The sequence below is a fragment of the Pristiophorus japonicus genome, chromosome 2 (genome assembly GCF_044704955.1).
Source record: "Pristiophorus japonicus isolate sPriJap1 chromosome 2, sPriJap1.hap1, whole genome shotgun sequence".
Classification (NCBI taxonomy): domain Eukaryota; kingdom Metazoa; phylum Chordata; class Chondrichthyes; family Pristiophoridae; genus Pristiophorus; species Pristiophorus japonicus.
This window is the reverse complement of record NC_091978.1, coordinates 306,439,033-306,461,459: the sequence shown is the minus strand read 5'-3', so window position 1 is coordinate 306,461,459 and position 22,427 is coordinate 306,439,033. Positions and strand designations below refer to the sequence as shown.

Sequence of the window (22,427 nt, the reverse complement as noted above, 5' to 3'; positions counted from 1 at the left end):
AGCCCTCCAACAGCGTGCTGGGACTGGGCCGGCCCAGTGTGAGTCTCTCTCTCTCTGTCTGTCAGTGTCTATGTGTTTCTGACAACAAGGGGAGTGGGGAGGGGGGAGGACGGGGTGGAGTGGGGGGAGGAAGGGGGAGGAGAGGGAGGGTGGGGAGAGGGAGGGAGGGAGGGGGGGAGAGGGAGAGAGGGAGGGGGAGAGAGGGAGGGAGGGGGAGGAGAGGGAGGGAGGGGGAGGAGAGGCAGGGAGGGGGGGAGAGGAGAGGGAGGGAGGGGGGAGAGGAGAGGGAGGGGGAGAGGGAGGGGGTGGGAGTGGGAGAGGAGAAGGAGGGAGGGAGGGGAGAGGGAGGGAGAGAGAGGGAGGGAGGGGGAGGAGAGGGAGGGAGGGGAAGGAGAGGGAAGGAGTGGGAGGAGAGGCAGGGGGGGTGGAGAGGAGAGGGAGGGGGAGGTGGGGAGAGAAGAGGGATGGTGCGGGGGGAAAGGAGATGGAGGGAGGGGGAGAGGGAAGGAGGGTGGTGGAGAGGAGAGGGAGGGAGGGAGGGAGGGGGAGAGGAGAGGGGGAGAGGGAGGAGAGGAGAGGGAGGGAGAGAGGGGGAGGGGAGAGGGAGGGACGGAGGAGAGGGAGGGAGGGAGGGGGAGGGGGAGAGGAGAGGGAGGGAGGGAGGGGGAGAGGAGAGGGGGGAGAGGGAGGAGTAGAGAAGAGGGAGGGAGGGAGGAGGAGGGGAGAGAGGGAGGGAGGGGGAGGGGAGAGGGAGGGAGAGGAGAGGGAGGGAGAGAGGGGGAGAGGAGAGGGAGGGAGGGACAGGGAGGGGAGAGGGAGGGGGAGGGGAGAGAGAGGAAGGGAGGGGGAGAGGAGAGGGAGGGAGGGAGGGAGGGGCAGAGGAGAGGGAGGAGGCTGAACGGGCCTGGCTAACGTGAAGAATCTGGGCCCAAGACTTCGGGCGGGATCCACCCCCAGCAAGATGCTGGCCGAGCGAGCACTGCCGAAGGAGTTGAAGGTAGGTGGCCGGGGGAAGCCGGAGCTTGGGGGGGGGGTCGTCGGAGCGGGAGTTTGAGGGGGTGGGGCCATCGGAGCGGGAGCTTGTGGGGGGGTGGGGAGCGGCAGAGCAGGAGCTTAGGGGGTGGTTGTCGGAGCGGGAGCTTGGGGGGGGCGGTCTTCGGTGCAGGAGCTTGGGGGGGGGGTCGTCGGACCAGGAGCTTGTGGGAGGGGGTCGTCGGAGCAGGAGCGGGGGGGGGGGTGGTCGTCGGAACGGGAGCTGGGGGGGGGGGAACCAGGGGGGAGCAGAGCGAGAGCTGGGGGGGGCAGTGAGAAGGCGGTCGGAGCGGGAGCTGGGGGAGGGGTGAGGGGTCCAGGGGGGAGCAGAGCGGAGCGGGAGCTGGGGGTGGAGCGGGGCGGGAGCTGGGGGGGGGTGGTGGGGGGTTGAGAGAGCCAGCTGGAGCCAGAGCAGGAGCTGGACGAGGGAGGTGCAGCCTGATCCTCGCAGACCCAGTGAGCCCATTCGGCCAGGGCTAGGGGTTGCGTGCTTCGGGCCCCTCTCACACAGTTCCGGGCGCCTGGAGCTACTGCACATGCGCGCCCACTGTAACGTGCCTGTGCAGAGGTCCCGGCACTGACCTGGCTCCGCTCCCCACAGCTCGTGCTGCGCTGCGACGAGCTCCAAAAGACCTGCAGGGAGCCGGAGAATCTGCAGGTATTTTTAAGGCGCACTTTCGGGCGCGACAAACAGGCGTCCAGGTCGGGGCTGCGCCGTTCTAGGCGCGGCCCGAAACCTGGGCCCAAAGTACCTACCTGCACTGATTTCTTAACTCTCCGCAAGGGTTTTCTATGCGGCCACAAGTGGCCATATACGCTGGCCTAATTTATTTTGGAGCAACTATTAGCTGTCCAAACTTGCTTAAATGGCCAAAACGGGTGTAGGTGGCTGGTAACACCCGCTTTGAACAAAACTAAACTAAACTAAAAAAATCCTAACTAACTCACTTACACTGGTGCAAATTGAATGTGCAAAATGGGGATTTTTAAGAGACTCCAGAAAAATCAATTTGTTCCAAAAAAAACAGAGCAACTTGTCATGTATCTTACATTATTATATATAACTGTATCCTAACATGCAATACATGACTGTAATAAGATATAACCTGTAACCACCAGCATACCTTACCACCAGGGGTGCACTTGCAAGAGACAGGTAAAAAAGGGCAGGTCTCAGACAAGTGCAGCATTTCAGAGCTGTGAAATAAAGGTGCAGGTCCAGAGTGACCTTGACTTCACTACATGCCTCGTGTGAATCTTTGCTGAGGGGACAGGACTTTACAGTGGCGACGGGTTACGTGATTACAGAATCCACAGAATGGCAAACAACGGATCAGATGAAAAGTACAATGCGGGAGACAATTGGGAGGACTTTATAGAAAGGCTCCAGCAAAGCTTTGTAATCAAAGACTGATTAGGCGACGATAAGGCAGACAAGAGAAGAGCCCATCTCTTGACTAGCTGTGGCTCGAAAACATACGATTTAATCTGCTGGCACCCGAGAAACCAGCAAGCAAGTCGTTTGAAGAATTGAGCACACTGGTAAGAGACCACCTGAAGCCAGCGAGCAGCCTACACATGGCCAGACACAGGTTCTACAACTACAGATGCTGTGAGGACCAGAGCATACCCGACTTTGTGGCGGAACTTCGGAGGTTGGCTCGTTTATGTGAGTTCTGCGATGAACTGAGGAGAGAAATGCTGAGAGACCTTTTCATTGAAGGAATAGGCCACACAGGCATATTCCGAAAGCTCATAGAGACCAAGAACCTGACCTTAGAGGCAGCAGCACTGGTTGCACAGACATTCTTGGTTGGGGAAGAAGAAACGAGGTTGATTTACAATGCAGGTATGACAACTAATGAAATATTGGAACAAGAAGTTCACAGCACTAAACAAGCTGCTACCTCCACACACAGACAAAACCGGGAGAACAGGTTCTCTACAGCAGGCAGAAGCCATCAAGGCCCACAGGAACGGCTGTTCACACCTCATCAACCCACAATGCGAGCAATCAACTACAACTGAAAGAAGCTCAAGAGAGATCAGCCAGACGCAGCTCATACTTTGGAAACTCTTTGAACAATGGAACAGGTCTGTGCTGGAGGTGTGGGGTGGGCACTCGGCAAGGGGATGTCGATTTCAGCAGGCTGATTGCAGAAATTGTGAATATACAGGGCATTTGGCCCGCATGTGCAAAAAAACGGCAGCTCGGCTGGTATACGAATCGGATGGGTCGGAAAGCGGACCAGAAGATGGTGGGGACAGTATCCGGGACACCGGTGTCAACACGATCAATGGCCGCTGCACCTACAACAGTACGCCTCCTATAATGATGAGGGTCTGACTCAACGGGATATCTGTGAACATGGAGCTGGATACGGGAGCGAGTCAATCTCTCATGGGCTCTCAACAATTTGAACAACTGTGGCCGCATAAAAGAGACAGACCAAAACTCACAAGGGTCGACACCAAACTAAGGACCTATACCAAAGAAATCGTACCAGTCCTCGGCAGCGCCATGCTCTCTGTCACACACAAAGGGGCAGTGAACCGACTTCCCCCGTGGATTGTCCCCGGAGACCACCCAGCGCTGCTGGGGGAGAAACTGGCTGGCAAAACTAAACTGGAAATGGGATGATGTCCATGCCATGTCATTAGAGGAACAAACCTCCTGCTCAACAGTTATAAAGCGATGTGAACATCTCTTTCAGCCATGTGTGGGCACTTTCAAAGGGGCCAAAGTCAACATCTACATCACACAGAATGCTAGACCGGTCCATCACAAGGCCAGAGCTGTACCCTATGTGATGAGGGAAAAGATTGAACACGAACTAGACAGGCTTCTGCGGAAAGGCATTATATCACCTGTGGAATTTAGCGACTGGGCAAGTCCCATCATCCCAGTCATGAAGCCTGATGGATCCATACGAATCTGTGGGGACTACAAATCTACCATAAACAGAGTCTCCCTACAGGACCAGTACCCGCTGCCCAGAGCGGAGGACTTATTTGCCACATTGGCTGGAGATAATCTTTTCTCAAAATTAGACCTCACATCTGCGTATATGACGCAAGAATTGACCGAGGAATCCAAGCTACTCACCACCATCAACACACATCGAGGCCTTTTCATGTACAATCAATGCCCATTCGGCATCAGATTGGCAGCTGCCATATTCCAGCGCAACATGGAGAGTCTGCTCAAGTCCATCCCGGGGACGGTTGTATTTCAAGACAACATACTTATCACGGGCAGGGACACCGACTCCCATCTCCGTAATTTGGAGGAAGTACTAAAACGGTTGGATCGGGTAGGCCTACGAGTCAAGAAATCCAAGTGCCTGTTTCTCGCACCCGAGGTTGAATTTTTGGGCAGAAGGATTGCCGCTGATGGAATCCGCCCAACAGAGTCCAAAACAGAAGCAATTCACCTGGCACCCAGGACCCGGAATGTCTCAGAACTGCGCGCCTTTCTCGGGCTACTCAATTACTTTGGGAACTTTATGCAGAACTTAAGCACAGTGCTGGAGCCTCTCCATGTGCTGCTCAGAAAGGGGTGTGATTGGTTTTGGGGGGACGCCCAGGAACGCGCCTTCAATAAGGCACGTAACCTTCTGTGATCCAACAGAGTTTTGACTTTCTTTGACCCAGGTAAAACGCTAGTTCTCACATGCGATGCGTCAGCGTATGGGGTCGGGTGCGTTTTACAACATTTCAATAGTGCGGGCAAATTACAACCCATAGCTTATGCCTCCAGGTCACTTTCGCGGGCAGAGCGTGGGTACGGAATGGAAGAGAAGGAGGCGCTCGTGTGCGTGTACGGTGTGAAAAAGATGCACCAATACCTTTTTGAGGCCAAGTTCGTGTTAGAAACCGACCACAAGCCCCTCACATCCCTCCTATCCGAGAGCAAGGCAATAAACGTCAACGCCTCGGCGCGAATTCAACGGTGGGCACTCATGCTGGCGTCCTACGACTATACCATAAGGCACAGACTACGCACAGGCAACTGTGTCGACGCGCTCAGCAGGCTACCCCTGGCAACCACAGAAGGGTCTGACGAACAGGACTGTGAGATAGTCATGGCAATCAATGCCTTTGAGTCCACAGATTCGCCCATGACGGCTCGCCAAATCAGAGCCTGGACGGCCAGCGACCCCACGTTATCCTTAGTAAAAAGATGTGTCCTAACCGGTGACTGGGCAGAGGCTCGCAATGCCTGCCCCGAGGAGTTAAAACCCTTTCACAGGCGCATGCATGAGCTATCACTTCAAGCAGACTGCCTGATGTGGGGCAGCCGAGTAGTCATGCCTCTGGTGGCCTGGTATTGAAGCGGACCTGGAGCTCTGCATCCGAAGGTGCACCATTTGTGCCCAACTCAGCAATGCCCCCAGGGAGGCTCCACTGAGCCCCTGGCCTACCAAACCGTGGTCGCGGGTGCATGTAGACTGTGCGGGCCCATTCATGGGCAAAATGTTCTTCGTAGTTGTAGATGCATTTTCAAAGTGGATCGAATGCAACATTTTAAACTCGAGCACAACCTCCACCAGTGTGGAGAGTCTCGCAACCATGTTTGCAATGCACGGAATCCCTGACATATTGGTCAGTGACAATGGTCCGTGCTTCACCAGTGCAGAATTCCAAGATTTTATAATTGACCACGGCATAAATCACGTCAAGATGGCACCGTTCAAGCCGGCCTCCAATGGCCAGGTGGAGAGAGCAGTGCAAATCATTAAACAAGGCATGCTTAAAATCCAAGGTCCCACGCTGCAGGGTCGCCTGTTGCGACTGCTGCTGGAATACAGATCTCGTCCGCACTCATTGACTGGGATCCCCCCCGCGCAACTGTTGATGAAAAGGACTTTAAAAACAAGGCTCTCATTAATCCTCCCAGACATGCACGAAATCGTTGAGGCAAAGCGCCATAAGCTGACTGAGTATCATGACAGAAATTCGAGGGGGAGATGGAATGAGATAGGGGACAAAGTGTTTGTACTAAACTATGGCAGGGTTCCCAAATGGCTTGCAGGGACAGTAACGGGCAAGGAAGGAAACAGGTTAATGGTAGTACAAATGGACAATGGCAAAACCTGCCGGAGGCATGTAGACCAAGTCAAAAGCAGATTTACCAACAACACTGCGGAACCAGAGGCAGACTACAATGAACTCGCACCACACCTGGTGGACAGACAGAGGGAACAACCTGAGGAAAGGGCAATCCCAACAGACAGCCCAGGCGAGTCAACAACAATCACACCAATCGAAACAGACAGCCCAGGCCAGATACCAGCAACCACACCCAAAGAAAAACAGACACCAAGGCAAACAACTGAACCACAACTCAGACGCTCCACGCGAGAGCGTAGACCACCTGAGAGACTGAACCTATAAAGATAATAAGACCTTGGGGGAGGGTGATGTCATGTATCTTACATTATTATATGTAACTGTATCCTAACATGCTATACATGGCTGTAATAAGATATCACCTGTAACCACCAGCATACCTTACCACCAGGGGTGCACTTGCAAGAGACAGGTATATAAGGACAGGTCTCAGGCAAGTGCAGCATTCCAGAGCTGTGAAATAAAGGTGCAGGTCCAGAGTGACCTTGACTTCACTACATGCCTCGTGTGAATCTGTACTGAGGGGACAGGACTTTTCACAACTCCTGGGCAATTTTGGGCCCATTGTTTCTAAAAGCTTCCCCACCACCAACATTAAACTGACAGGTCTGTGATTGCCAGTCTTCTTTGTTCTTCCCACCTTTTTTGAACAAGAGTGCAACATGCATATAAGCAAAATACTGCAGATGCTGGAATCTGAAATAAAAACAGAAAATGCTGGAAATCTCAGCAGGTCAGGGTGCATCTGTGGAGAGAGAAACAGAGTTAACTTTTCAGGTCGATGACCCTTCGTCAGTTCTGAAACGTTAACTCTGTTTCTCTCTCCATAGATGCCGCCTGACCTGCTGAGATTTCCAGCATTTTCTGCTTTTATTATATAACATGTATATTCTAGACTTTCCCCAAAATATTTTACATTAAAGCTACTGTTAATAAGCCACTATACATATAGTTTTTATGATAAAAAGATTGCTACAATAACTAATATAGTGAATATTAATCCTGAAAATTTGTGGCCATTCTGTCATACACCTCACCTTAACTTTGGCAGAAGTCTGACAGAACAGCATTTTACAGCAGATCCTGAACAATCTTTCCAGGATGGTTTTGTAGGGGAGCAGCTTCTGCTCACGCTTAACAAAACCAACATTGGCAGGGGCATAGACTCGTAACATTGGCATTCTCACTCTCCAGGGCATCTTTGGGACCTGCTGTATGGTGAGATCAGGCTTATCAGCCAACTACAGAGCAAATGTGGGGACCACCTAGGAGTTCAGGCTGGGATTGTGGCTAAGACCCCCTCAAAGATTAGCCTATCATTTTTTATTTTTATATAGTTACTGGGATCGACTTAGTTTTGTTTTGGGGTAGGGGTTGGGGAGAAGGGCTGAAGCTGCGTGCAAGTTCGCGCAGCTGTCTGGAGGTTCCTCGGAGGCAGTTTACCGGCTTTTGAATGAGAGATTTTGCACATAATCAAAATTTTCCATGGGCCACCCAGTCCATTAAAGGTACCGCGCATCCAAAAAACATTAGGGGGAACATTGCCTGACAAACCACTTGCCTGACGTACTTTTACTGGACATTCTAGCGTTACTAGAATGGTGGGCATTTTAGATGTGCTTCCATTGGTCCCCACCCATGGTACTCAAATCCCTCCGACCCCATTAACTTTGGCAGGGTCAGCAGTGGAGATCCAGGGCAGGCACACCTTGGCACTTACAGCAAGGTGCTCCACCTTGTAGATTTTTGGGTCCATTAAGTTGTACTCCAGATTGAGCTGATTAAATGCAATAATCAGATTATACTCATACTATCTACTGAGTTTCATTGACTAGGAATGGACTGGATTTGGTATCGATAAAATGATAGATTTTAGTTCAATGAAAAATTCAGCCTGCGCAAATAAATTTGGATGCGAGCCATAGTTTTCTCTTGTGCTATTAGCCAACAGTTTCAGTGATCTGCATTTGCATTTTGAGTTCCATGAACTGAAATCAGTTTGGATTGAAACAATTTGAAATTCTGAACTGAAGCTGTTTTTTTCATCCTTATTAATCAAGCTTAATGCCCACAAGGGTCACATTGCTGCAGCTTCATCAATTATGTCAACCAACACTATTAGAACATGCGGTCACCATGGTTACGGTGCTTTTCACATCAAGATAAATCATCAATTAGTATCTCGAAGATGTCAACTGTTGGTCAAGCTCCTCTGGATTGTTTCAAAAAGTAAACTCTTCAATATTTTTAATCAAAATAATTGTACAGGTATGAGAAATTTAGAGGGATTTTTGTTCCACTTTCCATTATGATTATTAATAGCAGCAAGCACTTAACAGTTACATTACTGGTATGCCTGTGAAAATTCTAGTCTCCCTGAGCCCACCAGTTCCTTACACTTTCAACTCACACACCACGATTCTAAAATAAATACTACTATAACAGTAACAAAACTACTCAAATGTGAAGACATGCTTTACTACTGTAATATTAACCCCGTGCATATAAAATACTGAATGTAAATGTTTAAATGAACAGTGAAACATCTGAGCAATCTTTACATCTACACATCCTCTGTTACCTTTCCACTCTAATTCTTCTCCATTTTATCTCTCAGCTTTCATTCATTTATCCATTTCAATACTCCGCATATTTGGAAAAATAACTTTGAAACCCTTTGCTTACCTGTGTTCCGTCACCTGCCTACCTGCCCCCCACCCCACACACATCATGGCAAGATGTGAGCAAACAGCTTAAACTTGGCTTTTGATTAGATAAAAACTAGCTCCAAGGTCTTTTTTGACAATTAGAAGCTGGAAGCATTTTAATCCTTAGGTTGCCTCCAATGAGGTAATGGCCAGGAATATAAAGTTCCTTGGAACCTCAGCTATTGTGTTCAACATTCAGAAGGCTGAATTACTTTAAAGGTATTAGTTTATTGTAAATAAACTTTACATTCTGCATCTGCAAATAAAGAATGCACTACAGAAAGTAGCTTTTAACTTTTTTTATTCTTAACCAATCTAAGAAAAATTGTGATAGCTACCACTCTGAACAAAATGGCTCTGGAATCCGCAAAAAAACAAAACTGGAATGGAAAGCATGCAGTGAACTTAATGATCCATTTAATTTTACTGCTAATCGTCAAGACAGTAGCCATTTTCTTGACTTTTTCAGTACCAAATAATTGTTTCAACAGACAAATTCTCTTTAAGCTCTAGAGAGATGCTCACATTCGTTCTGTTGTGTTCAGTTCCGTGTTAATTCAGAACTAACTAAAAGAGGGTAAGGGGTCTCTGTCTCCTTTTCCATTCTGTCTGTCTTTTCAAACCCTGATAATAAAGGATGATGTAAGGACCATAGTGAGAAAGGATCTTGGCTCAGAAGATCAGGAAGTAGAATCAGTAAGAGCGGAAGTAAGTAATAACAAGGGACAGAAAACACTGGTGCAAGTAGTTTATCGGCCCCCTAACAGTAGCTATACCGTTGGAGAGAATATTAATCAAGAAATAATAGGAGCTTGTAACAAAAATAAAGCAATAGTCGTGGGGGACTTTAATCTCATGTAGACTAGACAAATTAAATTGGCAAAGGTAGTCTGGAGGACGAGTTCATGGAATGCATTTGAGACAGCTTCCTTGAACAATACATTGTGTTACCAACCAGGGTGCAAGCTATTTTAGACCTTGTATGAGACAAGGTTAATTAGTACTCTCATTGTAAAGGATCCTCTGCGGAAGAGTGATGATAATATGATAGAATTTCACATTGAGTTTGAGATTGACATACTTTAATTCAAAATTAGAATCTTAAGCTTAAATAGGCATGAGCGGCGAGTTGGCTAAGGTAAATTGGGAAATTGTATTAAATGGTTTGACAGTAGATAAGCAGTAGCAAACATTTAAAGAAATACTTTAAAATTCTCCACAAATACACATTCCATTGAGAAATAAAGTGCTGGATTTTTGGCTTTTATGTTTTTGGGGTGATAATGGCAGTGGGGCAGAAAAGTTAAGGCTGGTGGTAATAGTTTGCGCTTTAGTAGTTAAGTTTGTGCATCTGGGCCCTGCGTCAGGGGGTGCAACGCTAAGGAAGGCATTGTACAGCTCTCTTGGCGCAAGGATGGGCAACTCCCGAACTAAAGAGCCAGCCCAGGAGCGCTCCGAGAGACGTCTGGGGGGGGGGACGGGGGGGACCTAAAAAAACCCACAAAAACATTCCCAAAACATTTCCCATGACACCACAACACAAATCGATAAAAAAATTTAAAGAAAAAACAATCGCACTTACCTTAGGAGTCCATTACTCACCTCTTCGCCAATGGGATCATAGGACCGCCCTGATTTCCCAGACAGTAATTGTGGGCGCACTTCCGTGCAGACGTGTCGGGCAAGGAGCTCAAACTCGTGCCAGTGTCACAACCAGGGGTGTTGCACACCGGCCCGGAATATTGCACACCGGCCCGGGGCATTGCACAGCAGCGCAGCTGTTTCGGGCGGTGCTGCTCAGTGCCACCACAAAACCGGACCTGAGGATTTCTGCAGGGTGCTGGAGGCTGACTGCCTGCCCAGAAGCTCTCACTGCGACCATTACCGCCACTCCAGGGCAAAACCCGGAGCGCAGAAGACTGGAAAATCCAGCCCAAAAAACCTCATGGAAACAATGATTCATCTATGGCTAACTAGACTAAAACATAATGTTGTGAAAAATAGTAGTAAGCCTGAGGATTGGGCGAGTTTTAGAAACCAGCAAAGGATGACCAAAAAATTGATATAAAGAGAAAAAATAGAATATGACAGTAAACTAGCAAGAAATATGGAAACAGATTGTAAGGCTTTCTACAAGAATGTAAAAAGGAAGAGTAGCAAAAGTAAAAATTAGTCCCTTAGAGTCTGACAGGAGAAATTATACTGGGGAATAAGGAAATAGCAGAGATGTTAAACAAATATTTTGTACCTGTCCTCTGTAGAAGACACAAAAAGCATACTAAAAAGAGTGAGGAATCAAGAGGCTAATGAGAGTGAGTAACTTGAAATAATTAATATCTGTACAGAGAACATACTAGAGAAACTAATGGGACTGAAAGCCAAGAAATCCCCTGGACCAGGTGGCCTACATCCTAGGATTTTAAAAGAGGTGGCTGCCGAGATAGTGGATGCATTGTTCGTGATCTTCTAAAATTCCCAGATTCTAGAACAGTCCCAGTGGATGGGAAGGTAAAAAATGTAACTCTGTTATTCAAGAAAGGAGAGAGAAAACAGGGAACTACAGACCAGTTAGCCTGGCATCAGTCATCTGGAAATAATGGAATCCATTATTAAGAAAGTGGTAACAGAGCACTTTATAAATCATAATATGATTAGGTAGAGTCAACATGGTTTTATGAAAGGGAAATTGTGTTTAACAAATTTATTAGAGTTTTTGAGGATGTAACTAGCAGGGTAAAGGGGAACCAGTGGATGTAACATATTTGGATTTCCAAAAGGCATTTGATAAGGTGCTACATAGAAAGTTGTTACACAAGCTAAGGGCTCATGGAGTTGGGGTAATATATTAGCATGTATAGAGGATTGGTTAATGGACAGAGTAGGAATAAACAGGTCATTTTCAGCATGGCAGGCTAAAATTAGCAGGGTGCCACAAGGATCAGTGCTTGGGCCTCAGCTATTTACAATCTATGTTAATGACTTAGATGAAGGGACCGAGTATAATGTATCCAAGTTTGCTGACAATACAAAGCTGGGTGGGAAAGTAAGCTATGAGGTGGACACAAATAGCCTGCAAAGTGCTACGGACAGATTAAATGAGTGGGCAATAAAGTGGCAGATGGAATCTAATTTGGAGAAATGTGAAGTTATTCACTTTGGTAGGAAGAATATAAAAATATAAAGTTAGCATAAAGATACAGCAATCAATTAGGAGGGAAAATGGCAAGTTGGCCTTTATTGCAAAGGGGTTGAAGTATAAGAGCAAGAAAGTCTTGGTACAATTGTGCAGGACTTTGGTGAGACCACACCTGGAGTACTGTGCACAATTATGGCCTCCTTATCTAAGGAAGGATATCATCATCATCATAGGCAGTCCCTCGAAACGAGGATGACTTGCTTCCACGCTGAAAAGGGATGAGTTCACAGTTGTTTCAATGAAGGACCTAATATTCTGGATCCCGAACTACATCTTGAAGGGTGGAAGATGCCTGTGCATGGATTTTTTTAACGTGTGGTGGCCGTTGCACCCCAGCCACCACACGAGCTTGACAGAGCTAGGTCTCGGTCCAGTGGCAAGGATTAACCCGGACGACTGGAGACCAGCTCTGCTGCACGGACCTAGTGCGCACACATATCGCAGTGTGGGCTGGCCCATGCTGCCCCTGGGCCCTCGCCTCTTCTGGGCCCCAAACGCTTATCTCTCCTGGGCCCCGATCACATCCCTCTACGAACTCTTCTCGCTGCTCCGGCTGTACCTGCCCACACTGCAGTCAGCCGTCGCCCTCCTGCAGCAGCACGCGCTGCTCCCTGGAGTGGGATGCCGCCGCACGCTGCTACCTCTAATGGCCCCGGCCTGCTGATGGTCTTGCAGGTCGGGACAGCGCCGATTTCCGGGATGGTCCGCCGCACACTGCTCCCTCGAATGGCCCCGGCCTGCTGATATACTTGCCTTAGCGGCGGTGTAACAAAGTTCATTAGATTAATTTCTGGGATGAGAGGGTTGTCCTATGATGAGAGATTAAGTAAAATGGGCCTATATTATCTGGAGTTTAGAAGAATGAGAGGTTTATTATTGAAACATATAAGATTCTGAGGGGGCTTGATAGAGTAGATGCTGAGAGATTGTTTCCCCTGGCTGAAGACTCTAGAACTAGGGGGCATAGTCACATGATAAGGGGTCAGCCATTTAAGACATGTTTATGAGGAAGAATTTCTTCACTGAGAGGGTTGTGAATCTTTCGAATTCTCTACCTCAAAGAGGCTCAGTCATTGAGTAAATTTAAGGCTGAGATTGATAGATTGGACTCTAGGGGAATGAAGGGATATAGGGATAGGGCGGGAAACTGGAGTTGTTGTTGAAGATCAGCAATTATTTTATTGAATGGTGGAGCAGGCTCGAGGGGATATATGGCCTATTCCTGCTCCTATTTCTTATGTTGGTATGCTCTTAACTAGAAAAGGAAAAACAAAGCGATTGTCATAGAAACATAGCAGCTCTTAAGGTTCTTTGACAATAACTCTTTTAGAGAGGGTACCACACATTTATTAACACCAACAAAGTTGTAGCAAATTCATACATAAAACTTGTATGGAAAGGCCTTGCATACCATCATTTGATATTTAATCCATGACATTAACTTGAGTTAACTGTAAAGATTTCATACAGAACTTTGTACAATAAAATCTAACAAAATGTGATATGCTGCAATGAACCATCAAAATCAGAAAGCACAGTATGCTGATCATGCAGTATTTCAAATTAGATCTTAAATGACAGCAAAATTTTAAATGACAGCAAAGAATGACTAAGAAAGCAATAAAGGAAAGATAGATTACGAAGGTAAACTTGCGCAAAATATAAAAACGGATAGTAAAAGCTTTTACAGATATATAAAACGGAAAAGAGTAACTCAAGTAAATGTTGGTCCCTTAGAAGATGAGAAGGGGGATTTAATAATGGGAAATGTGGAAATGGCTGAGACCTTAAACAATTATTTTGCTTCAGTCTTCACAGTGGAAGACACAGAAACGACAGAAATTGCTGGTCACAGGAATGTGGGAAGGGAGGACCTTGAGACAATCACTATCACTAGGGGGGTAGTGCTGGACAGGCTAATGGGACTCAAGGTAGACAAGTCCCCTGGTCCTGATGAAATGTATCCCAGGGTATTAAAAGAGATGGCGGAAGTTATAGCAGATGCATTCGTTATAATCTACCAAAATTCTCTGGACTCTGGGGAGGTACCATCAGATTGGAAAGCAGCTAATGTAACGTCTCTGTTTAAAAAAGGGGGCAGACAAAAGGCAGGTAACTATAGGCCAGTTAGTTTAACATCTGTAGTGGGGAAAATGCTTGAAACTATCATTAAGGAAGAAATAGCGGGACATCTGGATAGAAATAGTGCAATCAAGCAGACGCAGCATGGATTCATGAAGGGGAAATCATTTTTAACTAATTTACTGGAATTCTTTGAGGATATAACGAGCATGGTGGATAGAGGTGTACCGATGGATGTGGTGTATTTAGATTTTCAAAAGGCATTCGATAAGATGCCACACAAAAGGTTACTGCAGAAGATAAAGGTACGTGGAGTCAGTGGAAATGCATTAGCATGGATAGAGAACTGGCTGGCTAACAGAAAGCAGAGTGTCGGGATAAATGGGTCCTTTTCCGGTTGGAAATTGGTGGTTAGTGGTGTGCCACAGGGATCGGTGCTGGGACCACAACTGTTTACAATATACATAGATGACCTGGAAGAGGGGACAGAGTGTAGTGTAACAAAATTTGCAAATTACACCAAGATTAGTGGGAAAGCGGGTTGTGTCGAGGACACAGAAAGGCTGCAAAGAGATTTAGATAGGTTCAGCGAATGGGCTAAGGTTTGGCAGATGGAATACAATGTCGGAAAGTGTGAGATCATCCACCTTTGGAAAAAAAAACGTAAAAGGGAATATTATTTGAATGGGGAGAAATTACAACATGCTGCGTGCAGAGGGACCTGGGGGTCCTTGTGCATGAATCCCAAAAAGTTAGTTTGCAGGTGCAGCAGGTAATCAGGAAGGCAAATGGAATGTTGGCCTTCATTGCGAGAGGGATGGAGTACAAAAGCAGGGAGGTCCTTCTGCAACTGTATAGGGTATTGGTGAGGCTGCACCTGGAGTACTGCGTGCAGTTTTGGTCACCTTACTTAAGGAAGGATATACTAGCTTTGGAGGGGGTACAGAGACGATTCACTCGGCTGATTCCGGAGATGAGGGGGTTACCTTATGATGATAGATTGAGTAGACTGGGTCTTTACTCGTTGGAGTTCAGAAGGATGAGGGGTGATCTTATAGAAACATTTAAAATAATGAAAGGGATAGTCAAGATAGAGGCAGAGAGGTTGTTTCCACTGGCCGGGGAGACTAGAACTAGGGGGCACAGCCTCAAAATACGGGGGAGCCAATTTAAAACTGAGTTGAGAAGGAATTTCTTCTCCCAGAGGGTTGTGAATCTGTGGAATTCTCTGCCCAAGGAAGCAGTTGAGGCTAGCTCATTGAATGTATTCAAGTCACAGATAGATAGATTTTTAACCAATAAGGGAATTAAGGGTTATGGGGAGCGGGCGGGTAAGTGGAACTGAGTCCACGGCCAGATCAGCCATGATCTTGTTGAATGGCGGAGCAGGCTCGAGGGGCTAGATGGCCTACTCCTGTTCCTAATTCTTATGTTCTTATGTTCTTATCTTGTAACTTGGTGCTAATAAATAACTAATGACAAGCAATTGGTTTCCAGTAACAAATATTCTACTTAAGTATAATTATTTCTACACCAACATTTTTTCAGCCAACAACAATGCCAAAACATTGAATTCGAGAAGCAAAAGAAATATGAAAAATATTTCACATTTGAAAAATATTGTTCAGTCTTGTGTCCGAATGGGAATCTATCTTCCTAAAACAAATGCCAAGGTGTATTTCTAACCAGACTCAGAAATTCTTGGCCTACAGAACATTATTCCACAAATATTCAATTCCACTCATACTAATAGCGCTAATATGCCAAATCTATACACATATAGGCATAGAATTGCAACGGCGATCCCTTTATCGGCCTCCATAAACTTGGTCGAAGATTGGTAGAAATCTTCTAAAAGTGGTGTAAGAAGCCATTTACGCAGCTTTCCACTGACCTTCCAACAAAGTTACAATAGATTGAGACTGCACTGCACTGCAGAAATTCAATCCCCAGGCCCATTTCTGGATATTCTACTGGATTAGTGGTAAGAGACTGGGAAAACTCCCATGGAATTTCAAAGCCATATTACTTATAAGCTGTTTTTCTATTTTATAATTCTGACACCAAATGGGAAGACAGAAAGGTAATGAATGTCAGCAACTCCTATGCACATTTTATAAACTTATTCTTGGGATGTGAGTGGTGCCGGCAACTATCCCTAGATGCCCTGAGAAGGTGGTGGGCCTTCTCCCTGAACCACTGCAGTCTTTACTAGTAAAAATTAAGACCGCGATTTTAACAGCATCCACCTCACCTTCTCCGATAGAGGGTGTTAAAATATCAGGATCAAGTAACCCAACCCCAACCTGACTGCATTCCCAGCCATCATAACATTTATGAGACTATTCAGGTCCTGAAGAAGCTCCTGCTAAAAGTAAGTGGGCCTACTTAACATGCAAAAGTCACACCCCCGTGGTGTCATCAGCACCGCAACTTATTTTTAACCTCACCACAGTGTCTCTTGCCTGGAAACAGAAACAGGGCGGAATAAGCAGACTGGCCAGAAAAAATCCCCAGATAGGTTTTAAATCATTGCCAGTTTTTAAGCTCCTTATGGGCCAGGAGAAGCATAAGTGCTCCAACCAGGCTTCAAACGGAAACCTTCAGCCTCCCCAGGCTTGATCACAGCACTGATCTCTCAGGCTCTCCCACCCCCTCCCCATTACGCACACAGGATACACGCTAGACTGTCTGCTGGGGACCATTACTACGGGTCTCTGGCTGCGGCCTCCTGATGCTAATTTCTGCTTCTGCCCGCTGGCCAGGCTGTCAATTTGACTGGGTGTCAGGCGAGAGTCTACAGTGATTTATTTAAATGAGGCCCTGCCTTAAAGATCGGCAAGACCTCAAAGTCCTCGGCCTTGCTAATTATTGGGCTCCCCCGCACTCTACCAACCCTCCCTGTTAATATTGGGGCCCAAAGGTCTGCAGATGATGGAAATCTGAAACAAAAAAAGAGAAAGTGGAAACACACGTTTGTTCGTCACTATCTGTGAAAATAGTCAAGTTTTATGTTTTAGATGGGGGTGCTTCCTTCAGAGCGTGGGACTGAGGCTGGAAAAGGGTTCATAGCCGAAACATAAATTTGTCTGTTTCCTCCACAAATGCTGACTGATTAGCTGAGTGTTTTCAGCATTTTCTCTTTTTTCTTTCTGATTTCCATCATCTTGTACTGAGCTCCCACATGGTGTGAGAAAATTCCAGGATTTTGACCCAGCAATGATGAAGCAACAGCAGTACATATCCAAGTAAAGAAGTTGTGTAATTTGGAGGGGAACTTGGAGGTGATTGTACTCCCATAATCTTGTTCCTCTTGTTGGTAGAGATCACGGAGCTGGGAGGTGCTGTCAAAGTAAGTTGTACGAGTTGCTGCAGTGTATCCAGTAGACTGTACATACTGCAACCACAATATGCTTGTGGTGGTTGGGGGCTGGGGGTGTCGATTGGTTATTGAGTCCAATATCATATCAGTAAATAGGAAACATTAAGGCATTATGGCACAATTTATTCATGGAAGCAGCCACCTAATAGCCCAGCTAAGAACTCACTTAAGAAGTAAGACGTTCAAATGACAGTCAAGATTCCAAATCCAACCCACTCGTTCCAACAGCTTGAGCTACCAAGAATGTATACATTGTAATGCCAGCCACAATGAATATTTGTGATATCTGGACTCGTAATTAACACATTTAAACAATGAGAGGGTTAAAAAAAAAGGTGAAATTGAGAATGATTAATGATAGACGTCTACGCGGGAGTCCTCCCTCTATTTATTGGGGACTTGGCCTGGAGGATGTTGCATGGAGCAGTCCCGTGCAATAGGTTTTTAAGTCGGTTCACGGATTTGCCAGGCCGCCTGCAATTTCTGCGGTCTGTAAGAGTCCGTGTTCCATGTTTATGTAGAGTGTGTGTGGTTGCAGCCCCACTTCCATTATTTGAAGGAGCTGCTCCTCAAATTCTGGTTGCACTTCAGTCCCACGCTCCTGATCTTCGGGCATCCTGTGCGGAGGGTAGCAGGCAGGTCGGAAGACCTCCTCGTAGGACTGCTCCCGGGCATGGCCAAGGTGACCATCAACCGGTCCAGGCAGCAGGCTGTCGAGGGAGTCGTTCAGCCCTACTGCCTGCCTGTCTTCCGTGGTTACATTCGAGCCAGGGTATCCCTGGAGATGGAGCACGCGGTGTCCACCGGTATGCTCACAGCCTTCCGCGAGAGGTGGGCGCCGGAGGGACTAGAGTGCATCATCACTCCCGGCAACCAAATTTTAATTTGACCATTTAAAGTTTAATTTTTCGGTTTTAGTGCCCCTTTAATAAGGAGGCATTTGATTTACAGGTTCAACTAAAATAGTTGTAGGCTAACGTACTGCAATAAACTTCTATAGATGTGGAAAGACATGCATTTAAACAGATCTCACATCTCTGGTTTTCTAACATTCATTATTAAAACACATTAATATTATTATCTTACCTTCATGTCTATTTCAGTGCCATGAAGCTTCTGTGAAACTGTCTTAATTATTCCAATGACAATATCTTGTAAGCCTTCCCTTTCTGAATAATAATGTAAAAGGAGACCTTTCCCTTTATCGGCATCTGTGCATCGGAATGATGGTGCACGCATCCCTGGGTAGATTGTAGCCAGGTGATCGTGTAAAGCATCAAGGTTCTAAGGGGAAAAGGTTAACAATTTGTTTTCTTAATATTTATCAAAGCATTTTAAAATAATATGCTTGATCTCTACTTCTTAGCAAAAGTTGAAAACATAGATGCAATGTGAAAAATAAGCAGTAAAAAGAAAAAATAACGTTTAAAGTTGAACCCAACCTTCTAACTTCCACAATAGAATCATAGAATCTTACGACACAGAAGGAGATCGTTCGACGCTTCGTGTCTGTGCCAACCAAAAAAGAGCTATTTACAGCCTATGGAAAATATTAACGCTACTTTTAGTAGTTTTGTAAGTCTTATTTTCCTCCCTTTGTTGGACATGGGAGGGCAGAACAGTGGCATACCGGCTCTCATTTCGCCAACAGTGGCGAGAAAGGTGTGGTCGGAATTGGTGGCGTGTGGGGAACGCGCTCCTGGCTCCATCCCACCCTCTCAGCACAATTTTACGTTGATTGAGCCCGCCCAGCGAGGTTCCCGGCCAATTAACAGAAAACCGATCTGATAAAGTCATCTGATGATGCGTCATCAGTCGGTTTCCTCAAAGGGACCGTGCCAACCATATTTTGACAGTTCTTCTGTCACTGTTCTACAGCATTGAGGTGCTGCAAACACTCACAAACTCTGCACAAAGGTGCACAGCTGCACCCAGGCTCTCCCATGACTCCCTCCAGATGCTTATTGAAGTAATCACAGCACGCGGGGAGGTTGTCTTCCCTTCCAATGGACAAAAGAGATCTCCCCAGGACACCAATGCAGCCTGGTATCAGCTTTGCGATCCGCACGTAGACCCAACAGTTGAGAAACTGACACAGAGGCGGGTTCAGAGCGAACTTCTGCCCCCATGTCAATCTCGGCCATTTTGACAGTGGGCCCACCTCCAAACCTGCACTCACGGGGCTGTAAAGATTCCAGCCCCCAGGTAGTGGGGTGGGGCTGTGTGCTGAGTTTGTGGCAGCACTTGTTTTTTCTGAGCCTCTTTTATCCATTCCCTTCTGTACTTCTGGACTCTTAACAAGAAGAAATGGGACTACCGGGATGACGTAACCCACCAGAAAATTCTGCCAGTTATGTCACCTCTTCTATCTCAGAGTACGCCTGCATGATGCAGAGATACCAGAGATAGCAATGTGGAGCTGGGCCCCATAACACTTCCTAATTTCCATGGTTTGCAATTTCATCACCAAATCCCACTTTCTAATTTAAATTTAACAAATGGATAATTGGTTAACACCCCTAAATTATCATTTATTTATTTAGAAAGAATTGCATTTATATAGTGCCTGTCATGACTTCAGGATGGATTAAAGTGCTTTACAGCCAATTAAGTGCTTTTGAAGTGTAGCCGCCATCATAATGTAGGAAGCACTGCAGCCAATTTGCACACATGAGCAGCAATGTGAAAATGACCTGATAATCTGTGTTAGTGATGTGGGTTGAAGGATGAATATTGACCAAGAGAACTCCCTCAGTGCTGCACTGGAATGTCAGCCAAGATTTTATGCTCAAATCTCTGGAGTGGAACCTGAACCCATAGCCTTCTGATCCAGAGGCGAGAGTGCTACCACTGAGCCATGGCTGACACCTAATACATTTAATTTATGACGACACCTGAATTTGCAGGGTTATGGGCAAAACGCAGGGGAGTGGGACGAAGTGGATAGCTCTTTCAAAGTGTCGGCACAGACACGATGAGCCGTATGGCCTCCTTCTGTGCTGTATGATTCTATGATTCTAGGAATTAAAACACCAACATAGCTAATTATTAGAGACAGGCCTATATTAACTTAAATAAGGCTGCCATTTTCTTTTAATACACCACCAATAATATATGGCACACTCAAATCAGGTTTCATCACTCTCAAGAATAAAATCAATTAAGTCAGTTTGAGCACAGCAAGAGGGGTCTCAGCGGCTGGGATAAAAGGAGTGGCGACCCAAGGCACGAGAGCACGAGAGCGGGACCAGTGGCGGGGATAAAAGGAGTGACAGAGAGAGAGAGAGAGAGATCGAAAAAGAGTCAAGGAGTGACAACACAGGACAGCAGATAATCGTAGACCTGATAAGAGGCAGCAGCAGCAGCATAAAGAGAACTGAGTGGCTATTAAAAAAAAAACATAAGGAGTGATGTCACAGGATAGCTGGTAACTGATTGGTTGGTAAAAGTCACAAAATTTTTTTTCCTCTCCAAGTTAGGGGGCCAGGGTTAAATAAATGGTTAGGGAGAAAGCAGAAACTGGAGATTAGTAACTGTTAATATTATATTAAACTACATGAATCAGATACATCCTAGTCTTACATTTCTGTAAAGTTAAGTTAATAGTCAAATAAGTAAAGGCATGGCAGGCCAGCTCGGTCCAGCAGAATGCGCATCCTGTGCCATGTGGGAACTCCAGGATGCTTCTCGTGTCCTGAACAATGACGTGTGCAGGAGGTGTCATCAGCTGGAGGAACCTGAGCTCCGGGTTTCGGAGCTTGAACAAATTGGCATCACTATGGTGCAGCCGTGAGGCAGTAAACAAGTGGAGAGCACATTTCAGGAGATGGTCATCCCGCAGCTAAGGAGTGCGCAGGCAGAGAGGGAATGGGTGACCACCAGATAGAAAAGGAGGACCACGCTAGTAGTGCAGGAGTCTCCTGAGTGCATCTTGCTCTCCAACCAGTATTCTGTTCTGAGTATTGGTGAGGGCGATGGTTCCTCTGGGGAGTACAGCGCGACCGAAGCCCATGGCATCATGGGTGGCTCAGTTGTACATGGGGGGGAGAAGGAAGTTGAGAAAGCAATAGTGGTAGGGGAGCAGACAAGTGTTTCAGCAGCCACAGATGTGACTCCGTGAAAATTCCGGCCTCACCGACTCCGTATCAAGTGCGCACGGACCCGGCGAGGCCTCGCAAAAGTTGGTTTTCGGGCGCAATGCACATGCGCCAAAATCCGGCTTTTCCGATTCTCTTGACAGATCCTCCACTTCCCCGGGAGAAGGACAATCGCGAGGGAAAGTTTGGGCTATTTGCCCAACTCATGCCCAGCGAATGTCCTTCAAAATTTTACGCCTGGTAAAAGCAGGCGCATAGCTTACTTTTACCAGCGTAAGGGTTTTAAAATATATAAACATTTAATTTAAACACTCATTTTTATATCAAAAATCCTGTCCATTAAGGTAAGTTTATTTTTAACACTATTAAAACATATTAAAAAAAATTCCAAAAAATACATATTTTTTCTAAAACATTTAATTACATTTAACTTCAATTAATTTTAAATATGTGAGGTGTTTTATTTATTTATTATGCTGTGTTGCGGTATTTTAGGGGGCTTTCTCATTGATAGTAATGGGAATCCATACAAACAGAGCTCCCATTTTTATCAATGAGAATACTACATAGTGATTGGTGGTCCAGGCCCACGTGAAAGGCATCTCCCCATGCGCTGCACAGCGAATCTAGGCTTCCTACCAGAATCTCTACATTCCTCCAAGACCACTCGGTACTTTCGTAAATTTTTTTCAGGTCGGAGGCATTCATATGAAGGAAGCCTCCGACCGCAATTTTCCCCCCAATGTTTTAAGAAACCATGCCGAATACACTCTATGAACTCCTCCTCAAGGCTACTT

General features: G+C 46.3%; 1 protein-coding gene across 1 annotated transcript in view; it reads right to left on the bottom strand.

The window, feature by feature from the left end:
* The window catches only part of gucy1b1 (guanylate cyclase 1 soluble subunit beta 1), a 185,780-nt gene that overhangs the window by 148,173 nt on the left and 15,180 nt on the right, over positions 1 to 22,427 (bottom strand). Inside the window, exon 2 of the mRNA XM_070862479.1 lies at positions 18,620 to 18,817. Within this exon, the coding sequence (XP_070718580.1) occupies positions 18,620 to 18,817 (198 nt within the window). The remainder of the gene's footprint in view (positions 1 to 18,619; positions 18,818 to 22,427) is intronic.